The following is a 12,806-nucleotide window of genomic DNA, read 5'->3' as shown; positions in this document are numbered from 1 at the left end:
AAATGATGGCTTTTTAAAAGGAAGATTTACCCTCCCTGCTCCCTCCCCCAAAAAAGATAATTTGAAATAGTTGAACTTCAATGTGTAAAACGTTGTAAAGCTTTCTAGTTTCACCTTGTAATTTCTCTCAAAAAATAAAAAAAAGCTGATAGACTAGTCCCATGACTGGGAAACGGAGGACCAGGCTCTGTCACTACCCAGCTCCCATTCTTTGCTCACGACATCTCACCTCTCCAGCCTGTTTCCTCCTAGAAAACGAGACGGTGTCTCCACCTGCGCCGCCCCTACAGCAGCCATTCGCCACATTTGACTATGAAGTGTGGCTAGTTCGTATAAAATACTCACCAGATTTCAAAATTTAGAACGTAAAATATTTAGTGAACAGTTTAGTAGAGTCTATTTTGAAGTATTTTGCACATACTGGGTGAAAGTGAACTGCACCTGTTTCTTTGGCTCTTTTGATGACTACTAGATTATCTAACCCACATAGCAGCCCTGGTCTAGACGCTCCCTAAGGTGCCTTCAGCTGTAGGACCGCCGGGACACCGCGTCCGCGTAGCCGCGCGGGTCGCCTCCCTCGCCCTGAGGCGCCGGGGGATTGGCCGGAGCGGCGGGGGGCGGGGCCAGCGGGAGGCCCGAGCCCCCGGCTTCCGCTCTCGCCCCGGAGTCCGCAGGCCCCGGCTCCCGCGCGGGGGCGGCGGCAGGGCGCGGCGGCAGGCGGGGCCGAGGCGGGAAGCGGCTCGGTGCGTCAGCGCCCGCCCGGGAAGGAGGCCGGCGCGAGGCCCCGGCGGCCGGCGCGGGCGCCTTGGCACGTCCGCAGGCCCCGCCGAGGGCGGGCGAGGGGGCGGTGCGGCGCGGGGCGGGGCGCCGGGGCCGGGCCGCGCGGGCTTCATCTGCGGGCGCGCGGCCGGCGCCGGTGTCGGGGTCTCGGAGGCGCGGGGCGACGAGCGGCCGGAGCGGCTATGGGCCGCCGCTGGGGCCTCCTGGTCGGCGTCTTGGGCGCCGTGTGGCTGCTCGGCTCGGGCCAGGGCGGGCGGCAGCCCGCGGAGTCGGCGGCGCAGAGGTGCTTCTGCCAGGTGAGGCCGTGCGCGACGTGCGGGCCGGGCCGGGCCGGGCGGCGGGGGCCCTTTCGCGTCTGCACCCGCCCGGAAGGGGCGCCTGAGCAGCCGCTCCCCGGCGGGCGGGGGCCGGTCTCCCAGCGCCGCCGGGACCTGGGCGCGCCCCCCGGCTCTCCGGCTCAGGCGGGAGGCGTGGGCGCGCGCTGCAGGTTGGTGCCCGGTTCATCTGTACACTTTTCTGGGTCTCTCCTGCCCGGGGAGGGTGTGCACAGTGTGCATGCACACTCAGTATTTGTTATTTTCGCAGAACCTGGGTTTTTATAACGTCTCACTGGACCTGGAACTCTGTGTGCTGTGCTTTGCTGGGTGCCTTTGCCAGCCTCTCTGGCCGGGACACCCTTTGGTCGGCGGGCTGCTCTCAGAGCTCTTGTCAGGCAACGTAGTGGCTTCGTGTGACCTTCTTGTGTCTAAGCCTAACTGCCTGCTGTCTTTGGGGCCTCCGCTGCCCTGTGTCTCCTCGCTCTGTGTGTCCTCTCTTTTTCTTGAATGTGGTGAGATTCTCTGACCCTGACACCCATACAACTGGTCTGAATTGGGAGGATGGTCCTTAGTCCTCAGGGCACGAGTCCAAGTTTGCTATGATCATTTCCTTCTGCTAGTACGAGATGTGGGTTCCTTGAGCAAAAAATTCGAAGAAACTTACAGGTTTCTGGATCTACAGTATCTCGTATTTTAATATTATTACTCACCTTTTGGTTGGCTTCTGTTGATAAAAATTACGTTTGATACAAAATGGCGGGTGGGCATCCGAATTGTTCCTTTTAAGTGGATTTTACTGTATATTATCAGAAATAACATTTTGTGTGTGTAGGGGGAATGATACTCTTTCACAGAGGAAAGGAACACTTTATTATGAGAAGAAGATTGATCGCTTTCACTGTTTTAGATTCTTGGATTTCCTTATTTTGCTGAGGGTTTTGGGAGCTGAGGTGTTATCCGGGAACGTGTAAGGGAGTTGAAAGGAAATTGCTGCTTTACAGCTAAGAGTTTGAAAAGCTCCTTTTCCTTCAGTGGTTGCAAACAGCATGCAATCAAGGACTTAAAAGGAACAAGGGTCATTTTTCTTCTGATTACAAATATACGGTAACACAAAGTTCAAACATCTAAAAAATAAGTAAAGTAGAAATAAATACCTTTAAAATAAGGTATTGAGAGAAGATGTCCAATGTAACATTTTAACTACGTTCTAGAGATTTGGATAATGATATAAAAGTACCTATTGAGCTTTTCAACTTTGACTTTTTTCCCCAAATGACCTTTTTAGATATCTGATTAAAATTGGAGAGCTTTTAGTTTTTTACGTTTATTTTCTTTTTCTTTTGATTAGTGTTTAAGCTTTTTTCCCCTTTCATAATATTTTCAAGATTTAAATTCTCCCCCAACACAAAAGTTTCTTAGTCCTCCTTGTTTTCCTTTTAGAACAAGAGTGGTATCTGTTTTTCTTTTCAGAGTCAACTTTTAAAAATAAATTGAGGGTCACATAATAAAAAACAATTTTAACGGAAATTTAAAATGATCTACTTAAACTTAAGAACAGAGACCATCAATTCTAATTCAATAAATGGAAAAAAAGTATATTTTAGTTATATTATGGTCAGTAATGGAAGGGGTGGGAGTAAGTGAAGAGGGGAGAGGGGACAGCGATGAATAGACATGAAGAGAAAAATGGAGACAAGCATATAGATTGCACACAAAAATAGAAGGAGAGAGAGATAAAAGAAAAAAATGGAGAAAGAACAGATAAGGGGAGATGAGTGGTGCAAATTATTCATTCAACAAACATTTATAAACACTGTACATTGATCTGAATGTTTGGAATACATATGGCGTGATCCCTGCCCTGAAGAGCTTACAGTTTAGTAAATCATGTTCTTTGGGGCTTGGGGAGAGGCGAGGATCCTAAGCATTTAAAAAAACAAGTTAGTAAATATTGCTAGAAACTAAATTTTCATCTGAAGTTTGGAAATGCAAGTTAAAGTCTTCTGTGGTTCTGTTTGCAGTATCCATTAAGCTGCGGAACCCTGTTGATTCTGTTTTGTTCATAGTGTGTCCCTTTTCTCACTTCCTGTTGCCCATCTCTCGTCCCGCTCTGCCCTGAGTTACCAACGCTATCTCCCTGGTCACCCTGTTGCATGGGTGCCTGGCTTGTAGTAGGGGTTTAGTTAACAGAATATCAGCTCTGATTTGAGCCAGAGCAGCATGGGTTAGTTATTCCACCTTAGAAAGTCACTGAAGTAAAGTGTTCAAAGCTCTACAAATAATCAGATTAAATCCAACAAGCATTTATTGAGGCCTACTGTGAACAGTTTTGAGAGGTCAAAAAATGAATTAAAAAATAAAAAATTAGTCCCAATTCTTGACCCTCCAGAATACTGACCCTGGCACGCAATTGTGCTTATGTATTATGGAAATTACAATACAAGATGTGAACACTATGCTACCAGGAGTATATTCTGTTAATCATTCTGTTAGCAAGCCATTTGCACATTTTTCTGGACTCCGTCTTTCAGATCGGGTCACAACTCCAAATGAATCTTGAAACTTAGTCGGTTATACATATGTTAGTTGACATCAGATCCTACTAGAACCATTTTTACTGAATGTTGTAAATTCTCTTGATAACAGTGCTTCAGTGTTAGCTGCTCAAAATAAGTTATCAATTGCCTGGGACTTGTAAATCTTCCTTATGTATGACCTCCCCCCTCCATTTTATCCTATTAAAATTTTTTTGTACAGAAAATTAGCTTTTTTTCCTTTTGGTATACAAGCCTATGAAGCTTAACACATGTATAGTTTGTGTAAACAATTCCTTTATTTAAACCCAAATAGTAGTTGTTGTAGTAGATATGGGCTTGAACTAAATGATGACTTTTCTGAGTTTCTTATTTCTTTTTGACAGTTATTGCCCTATTGTATCATTAGAGAGAATGAATGCAACAGAACTTTAGTCCCAATACATGGACTCCCTGGATACATTTTAAAGAAATAGCCTCAGAAGAGATATTGAAGCTCAGATATGGAGGCAGTATGGACATCTTTTTTCATTTAAATTAGTTAAAAACGAATTTGTAAACTTTTATATACTCAAAGTATTTTATTAACCTTGCTGTGATTTGTGCTGATGCCACTCAGCTCCACTTGCTTGAGGGCAGTGAAGCTCTGTCAGGCCAGTGGAGGGGCGCAGTGCGCGTGACCCGCAAAGGCTGCCCCAAGCATGGATCACTGTGTGCTTGGAGTGCCTTGTAGATGTGCTCTGCATACATGTTTTAGCAGATTTACCTGTTGGTGTCCTCTTTAGGTCAACTTGAAAAATAGCTTTTGTTTGTTAGTCAGAGTGCCTGGGCCACGGAAGAGACACTTGATAATATGTCGGGTGGTGGATGGAAATAAGCCCAGAATTAAACCTTAAGTCAGAGGGATCTTTGAAACAGGTTGTACTGGTGAGATGTCCGTCAACTTGGAGTGCTTGCTACATTCCAGACTTTTCTGAGCAAAGCGTGTGGAATGAAGCATGTTTCACACTGGTTGTCATAGTTTGGGTCATTTAACAACAACGTAAAGTTCTAGCAAGACCAAGACTTTAAAGCAGAAATAGCTCTTAGCATTCCATCTCTTTACAATGATGCCTGCCACCGGTCTAGAATCTTTGGTGTTTCTATGCTTCCATGAACAGAGTTGTTCCAGTCTACTCTGTCAATGAATGAATACTTTTCATGTTCTTTTTTATGGTCACAGAACACAATAAAATTAAATACCACTAAAGTTCTCTGGCAAATAAAGCACACTTTGAGCACTTTTAAATCATATTTTATACAAGTCTAAGGAATATGTTCTTACGGTCCTTTGGAAGAAAATGACAATCTGTCTTAGGACTAGAAGTTGTTGGGACACAAGGAAACCACTTAGAGAGTTTTTTGTTTTGTCTTTCACTGCAAGCTAAAGGGTCCCTCTAACCGGAGAATGGTGAACAAGCAGGCCAGCATTGTTTCCTCTGCTTTTGCCTTTTGTATTTGGGTATTTGGTCCTGACCAGTCAGAGTCAATGGAGAGAGTAATTGAGCCTCCCACCTCTGGTCACTTTTGGTTACCTAGTTCTATGTTCCCTTGGGGCTACCGATGTAAAATTTTTAGAAAAATTTTAAGTGCAAACTTGGCCGTTTTTTTCTTATTCATTAAAAAAAAAATGGTTGTGGATTGCTTTGGGGCATAGTGAGATCCCTTTCACTGGAAGCATTTAAGCAGCGGTAGGGTAATCATAGTGAGATATTTACTGGGCATTTACTGGATGCCGTTTTGTCTTGATATCAACTCTTTGAGATGAGAACTATTATTATTTGTTTTGTGTTTGGATGGGAAACTGAGTCCTAGAGAGGTTAAAAAATGTGGGTGAGGTCTACAATTAGTAAGCAGCAGAGATGGAAGTCAACTCTGGAAGGTCTGACTCCAAGGCCTGCATTACTCACCACTGTTACTCGCTGCCTCCTCCTGAAGGTATATGGGTGGGGATCTCTGTGTTGCTTGGGAGTTGCAATAGAAGGCTTCAGAGGCTTTCCACTAGGAGTTTAAAGTGGTGATGTTATGAGTCAGGCCTACCTTGGGCCTTCTATCTACTATCCCTCAACTAAGGCCTTTAATTGCCACGTATTTTTGCCCCCTACCCAAGGCTGAGTGTCACCTGAAGCCTGGAGCAGCCAGCTTCACATTTTACCTTGTATCAGTGACTGTGGTGTGGGGGGTGGCGGGGGTGGTGCATTTAAAAAAAATTCAGATTCCTGTGGGAGACCCTGTGTTCAGTTTCCCTTTGGGAGATGGCACAGTAGGTCTTTAAGCAGCCTTAGCACATTCTGAAGCACAGCATCAAGTCCTCCTTGTTACTGATCCACACATCTTTTGGTCTTACTTTAGGTAATAGGACGTTACTTTGTTTCCAAGATTCTGCCCTGGGTCTATTTCCTGAGACTCTATTCTGGTGATATCCCTGGTTCTCTACTTTCTAGAACTGGGCCTGGCATCAAACCTGGCAGACTTCCTGCTCGGGATTAGGTTCTGCTGCCTGTTGGCAGGTGTATCTGAATGGTCAGATGGCTTGGATTTCCAGGTATCTTCCTATCGCTCCTTTGCTGATCTCTTTCCATCTATTGAAACTCCTGCCACCCTGCTCTTCCTTCTTAGTTGCCCTGCTACCCGTTGTTGTAGTTGGGAATACCTCCTACTCAGTTTCTAAGGTAAGGGGCACATGGTTTTTAAATCTGCCACTGTCCCGCCCTCTCTCCCCTGAGGTCTCTGGGCTGTAAGCCGCCACAGTTTTGGAGGCATCTTTCATTCCTTTCTGGTTTGGGGCTTGTTATAGCTTCCCTTGTAATTAGGATATCGGTTGGTAGACTGGAGCGTGCAAAGGGCGGTTCACCTTTGCTGCTTGCCTTCCTTGCTCTGTGATGCATTCCTGCCACTTGTGCTTATGTGGTCTGGGGCACTGAGAACCACCATAGGTGATGGGTGGTACCTAGTTATAATTAGACAGTGCAGTGCTGGTCTCCAGTGAATGAGAGTGACAATGGACAGCATTCATTCATTCATTCACCCACCCGTTCCACAGATAATTATTAAGCATTTACTGTGTGCTTTCTAGAAGTACAGTGCTAAGTACTAGAAATACAGAGATGAACAAACATGATTTTGCTTTTAAGGATTTTAAACTCTAGTGGGTGGGAGTGAAATAGATAAATTCAATTCAGTGAGGTAATTCTTATGTAGGAATATGTGAAGGGTCATGGGAGAGACAGGTAACTCAGCAGGTGGTGAGTGGTACCCAAGGGGCAGTTTCCCCAAAGAGGGCCTGAACCAAGTCTTTTTTTTTTTTTAAAGATTGGCACCTGAGCTAACATCTGTTGCCAATCTTCTTTTTTCTTCTTCTTCTTCTCCCCAAGGCCCCCCAGTACATAGTTGTAGGTCCTTCTGGTTGTGCTGTGTGGGTCGCTGCTTCAGCATGGCCTGGTGAGCAGTGCCATGCCCGCGCCCAGGATCCAAACCAGTGAAACCCCAGGCCACCAAAGTGGAGCATATGAACTTAACCACTCGGCCACTGGGCTGGCCCCAGTGAGCCAAGTCTTGAAGATAGATTTTTACCTAAAAAATGAATTCCTTGTGGGGGAAAAATGGATTGCTTCAAACTATTCCTCTTGTTTTTTCCATGTTTGTTTCATTTTGTGACTTAAGGTCTCTACTTTCCATGTGTCCCTTTGACCTCTGCAGTCTGTGCCTGTTACTCTTTGTGTAATAATTTGCGTCCAAAGGGAGAAACAGTAGCTATTTGATGTCCTTAGAAGTTCTGCTTTTGAGGCTCAAAAGAAAGAGGGTTGAAAAATCAAATCATCTGTTTTAGAAGCACTTCTGTTGGTATTCGAAATTAGGCCTCTAATATTATTGTGTACGCAGAGGACTTTTAGCAAGAAACAAGGATAAATTTGCATATAAAATGAAAATAGTTATTACAGTGACAAAATTTGTAGATCAGATTTCTAGAAACTGAATTATTAGTTAGTCCAAAACAAATAAGACCAGGGAAATTGGTACAAAATCTTAGCTCTTGAATATTGCTGTCATCATCCAAAGTTTTATCTTTTAACTGAAAAATTTCCATTAGTGTTTTGTGATGTTTTAAAATTAAAAGGAAGTGTAGGATTTTACATATACCAAAGGGAAGACCTAAACACAGTATTTCATTACAGTATTGTTTATTTACTTTCTTACCAGTAGATTTTTAAATTATTTTTTTGTTGGCAGTGTCTCCCTAAAATATAATCCCAAGCAGTTTATAACGCAAATATCCAGACGAAAGTATGATAAGGATCTGTTTTCTGCAGCATGCTGTATATTTAACAAATTTTTTCTAGTTACTTTTCTTAAATCATGATGTATTTGTTACTTACTTAAAGCAATGTTTAATTAATTCTGTTAGATGTTTGCCTAACCCCAAATAAACATCTAAGAATTTTAGTTTCACATCTGATAACATAGTCTGATTATAATAATTATTATCAGTTTTAAGCATTTGAAGATCAAGATTGACTTTTTGGTTGATTTGCTACCTTAGTGTTGCTAATGATAAGTAATTTCTAAGCACCATTTCAAACTTGCAAAAATTGTCATGGCCCAATATATGAGGGTTGTTAGATCCTTATAATAAATTATTGTTTCTCTTATAAATTTAGTATCACTTCTTTTTTATACATTCACCAAGCTTGTCTCTGGCGTACACATCCTGTTGGAAACTAAAATAAAAGGAAGACAGAGACAATTGAATTATAAGAATATAGAACCTCAGGAAAGCCAAGGATGTGGATGCACCTGGGCTTTGGGAAAGAAGGGTGGAAGTGGGGCTGGAAAACCCCAGGGAACCCAGGTAGCGTCTATTGTCTTTCTCCTTTCTCTGCTTCTCTATGTATCTTTTAAAATCTTTCCTGTCTGCTAACTGGCTCATGTATTCCTCAATTCACAGGGTGGAGTATGGTCTGAGTTTACTGGTCTAGCCACAAGGAGAGACATCTCTCCCTCTTGGTGTCAATTCCAGGTTCCTGGAGAATGCACCATGACCTGGTTTGGGTCAGATGCCCACCCCTGGTCAGGCCTGGAGGGCAGGGTTACACACTGGCTGCAGGGGACCATCTCTTTGCATGCATGCATGTGTGCGTGTCCGCGTGTGCGTCATTATGAGCTCAGTACACCCTACAAAAGGTATCCACTGCATTCTTCTAGGTTATTGTCATACCCTATCTCAGAAAATTATGGAGAGGAGGGAGGATAAGGGTTCGTCGTACCCATGTGAGCAAGAAGAACCCTGTTGTTCTAAGACATTCTGATTTAATATTTCATTTTCTTTGTAACAGGTTAGTGGTTACTTGGATGATTGTACCTGTGATGTTGAAACCATTGATAGATTTAATAACTACAGGCTTTTCCCAAGACTACAAAATCTTCTTGAAAGCGACTACTTTAGATATTACAAGGTATTTTTATTTTTAACTTTTTGTATATGAATACTTAAAGTTTAATGGATAATACATTTTCTTAGGGATTACCAAGCTTCAAAATTGTGGCTGTTATTTAAAATTCCATTTGCAAGAGTGAACCATGTGGTTTTGAAACCACTCATTGGATACTTTTAATAAATGAGTTTTGTGCTCTAGAGTTAGAAACCAGTTGGTTAAATTGAAGTTAGAACAGAAACTATTATATTATTATCAAAATTGTGAGTTTATAATTTTCTAAAACATCAGATTGACTCCAATTAATCAAAATAATTAAATATTTTTCAGAAGAGGCAAGACTTTATTCTGACCTATATTTTTTTATCAAGTCACTTGTGATATTTTATCTTGAGATATTTACTGAAAGAATTTAGAAAACTTGATCATTGGAGTGTGTAGTTACAGTCTGATTTCACAATTGTCTGACTGTTATTTGCTTAAAAAGAGTATTAATTGAGCATTGATGCTGTGAGCTGCTTTGGCTCCTAGTTGCCATCTCTGCAGCATCTGTTTAGCAGCAGTCTGTGTCTTTCTAACCAATCTACCAATTTACTTATACCAGCTACACATTTATGCAATTACTAGAACTTGACAACTAGTAAGTGTAAGAAATAGAAGAATTGCAGTTGATAACTTGAGCAGCATATAGTGTCATAATTATAATCTTGAGATTCTTATTTTTATAACTTTTTCTGTTATCATCTTACAGGTAAACCTGAAAAGGCCGTGTCCTTTCTGGAATGACATCAGCCAGTGCGGAAGAAGAGACTGTGCTGTCAAGCCTTGTCAATCGGTAAGAACCATGTATACATTTAAGAACTGTTACATCTTTTTTCAAATAATTGTAACTTTTTAAGAGGGGCCAATATAATTCAACCAATATTTCAATCCTTAGATTAAATATAATGTTTAAGATTTACATATTAAACTTAGAAATATAAAACCTATTTTGAATTATTCTGCCTTCCTAATAATAGAATTTAAATTCTGTGGTTAATATAATCCTTGGACTTATTAGTGAGATTAATAGTTCTTTTTGCTTGATATTTGTTTTTCTTCTTACATCTTATCCAAAGTTATGTTTACAGTATAATAAAGTGAAATTGATCAAGGTATAAACAAAATCTCTTGCCTTTTTTGTGGGTGTATTATTTTCCTTGGATTTCCTTGGGTGGGGAGGAGTTGGATAAAACACCTGGTTTTACTTAGAAATACTCAGAGCTTTAAAATTTGAAGTGTTTTACTCTGAAAGCAGAGAATTTTAAACTTTTCACTAAAGTCTTTTTTTCCTTTTAAAAGTATATATTTTGTCTTTTTTTATTGTGACAAAATATATATGACGTAAAGTTTATCACTTCAACCATTTTTAAGTGTGCAGTTCACTGGCATTCAGTACATTCACACTGTTGTGTTACCATCACTGCCATCCATCTCCAGAACTTTTTGTCTTCCCAGACTGAAACTCCAGCTCATTAAATAATAACTCCTTATCCCCCCTCCCTCTAGCCCCTGGTAACCAGTGTTCTACACTCTGAGTCTGACTACTCTAGGTACCTAATATAAGGGGAAGCATTGCAGTATTTGTCCTTTGGTATCTGGCTTATTTAACATGGCATAATGTTTTCAGGGTTTATCCATATTGCAGCATGTATTAGAAGTTTATTCCTTTTTAAGGCTGAATAATATTCTACTGTACGTGAATACCACATTCTGTTTATACATTCACCTGTTGATTGACTTTTGGGTTGTTTCCACCTTTTGGTGATTGTGGGTAATGCCTCTGTAAATGTGGGTGTGCAAATATCTGGCTCCCTACTTTCAGTTCTTTTGAGTGTATACCCAGAAGTAGAATTGCTGCATCATTTAGTAATTCTGTGTTTAACTTTTTGAGGAACACAGTGCTGTCTTCCATAGTGGCTGCACCATTTTACATTCCCACCAGCAGTGCACAAGGGTTCCAATTTCTCCACATCTTCACTAATACTTGCTATTTTCTATTTTTTGGATAATAGCCATACTAATGAGTGTGAAGTGGTAGTGTAGTTTGGAGCAGTTTATTTTTATACATGTAAATATTGCTGTATAGACCTATCTAGCATGGGGAATTAGGCAAATGTAAAATATTATTTATGGTTTTTTTTTCGTTAGATGAATGAGAATCATGTTTTTAGTTATATTAATCCTCATAAACACAGCTTTTTGAAAATTCAAGGATTAACTTGTGAAACATCTTACTATGATTAAAGCATGAGCATATCATTAAAGTGATATTACCAATTTAAATGTTTCGTTTTATTTCATAAGTTCTTGCATTTATATTTAGTAATAAGGAAAAAATCAGTTGGAGAAATTCAAGTTTACCAATAACTTATTTATGTGACTTATTAAGCATGCTAAAAATATGGTACTTAATACAAGCGTTTAATTGGACTGTTTAATTGCATGGGCTATTATTAACATTAGTCAGAACAAGTAAATAATTTTACAATTACTGCCAATTTGAATCTCATCTTGAAATAGCAATTATTTCTGATTATTGTTAGTGAAGTATAGGATGAAGGGGTGCCATCTTGAGAAGAAGATGGGAGGGGATAGAAAGCCTGACGGTTGTTTAGCATAAAGTAATAGCTTATGGACTCCCAGGGTGACAGACTGATGGATGAGATTTATTTTATTGTAAATCCTAGAGAAAACAACCAATTTTAGCATTTAAGAAATGCTAAAACATAGATGTTTGACTTGAACTCATAGATATACTAAAAAAGAATCAGGTAAAAGTTAGCAATTGTACCGAGAAACTGAGACAGAATCTGGTTATTTCAGCTTCTGCAGAAGTGGAGCAGGGTGCCTTTCATGCCGGTACTTTGTTTTTTTCTTGAACTGGTTTTATGATGGAGAGAAGGCTTAAAAGATAATTGGAAGATGTTTTTCCACTTAAAAATCTTCTTCATATGTATAGAAATGTTCTTCTTCAAAGATTGGCACCTGGGCTAACAACTGTTGCCAATCTTTTTTTTTTCTTTCTGCTTTATCTCCCCCCCCCCCACCCCCCCATACACAGTTGTATATCTTAGTTGCATGTCCTTCTAGTTGTGGGATGTGGGACACCGCCTCAACGTGGCCTGACGAACGGTGCCATGTCCGCGCCCAGGATCCGAACCCTGGGTCGCCACAGCGGAGCGTGTGAACTTAACCACTCGGCCACGGAGCTGGCCCCAGAAATGTTCTTCATATGTAGCAGAGGCAGCATGATTAGACCCAAGATTTAGGAAGATAACTGGAAATATTGTGGAGATGGGGAAGTGGAAGATGAGGAGATGGAGAAGAGACTGGTAAAGAAATATCACTTAGCAATCAAATGTAATTTGGTTCAATAATGAATATTTTTTGAGGGCCTGCTCTGTGCCAGGACCTGGGCACATAAGATGAGTGTTTATCTGGAGGAGCCTATGGTTTAGTAGGGGAGAGAAACACTAAGTGGTCATTCCAACACAAGTGTGGTAGCCCAATAATAGAGATACACTGAAGGTCTACACAGTGGAAGCAGAAGGGAAGGGAGAGCAGGGGAGGAAGACACGGAGAAACTCCACTCCAAGTGACAGTGAAGGAGCGAACCGTTTACATTCCTCTTGGGACAATCCTGGCTCAATTCTGATTGTTCC

General features: G+C 41.3%; 1 protein-coding gene across 2 annotated transcripts in view; it reads left to right on the top strand.

Annotated features, from left to right (window-relative positions):
- The first annotated feature begins 847 nt into the window (after positions 1-847).
- Positions 848-12,806, top strand: part of ERO1A (endoplasmic reticulum oxidoreductase 1 alpha) — a 52,413-nt gene continuing 40,454 nt past the window's right edge. For both annotated transcript variants that reach the window (XM_070513639.1, XM_044773595.2), the window contains exons 1-3: positions 848-1,076; positions 9,004-9,123; positions 9,854-9,937. In XM_070513639.1, coding sequence (XP_070369740.1) covers positions 963-1,076; positions 9,004-9,123; positions 9,854-9,937 — 318 coding nt within the window. In that variant the 5' untranslated portion in view covers positions 848-962. The remainder of the gene's footprint in view (positions 1,077-9,003; positions 9,124-9,853; positions 9,938-12,806) is intronic.

The sequence above is a fragment of the Equus asinus genome, chromosome 7, assembly GCF_041296235.1.
Source record: "Equus asinus isolate D_3611 breed Donkey chromosome 7, EquAss-T2T_v2, whole genome shotgun sequence".
NCBI classification, from domain to species: domain Eukaryota; kingdom Metazoa; phylum Chordata; class Mammalia; order Perissodactyla; family Equidae; genus Equus; species Equus asinus.
The sequence above is the reverse complement of the archived record's forward strand: the minus strand, read 5'-3'. Positions and strand labels throughout refer to the sequence as shown.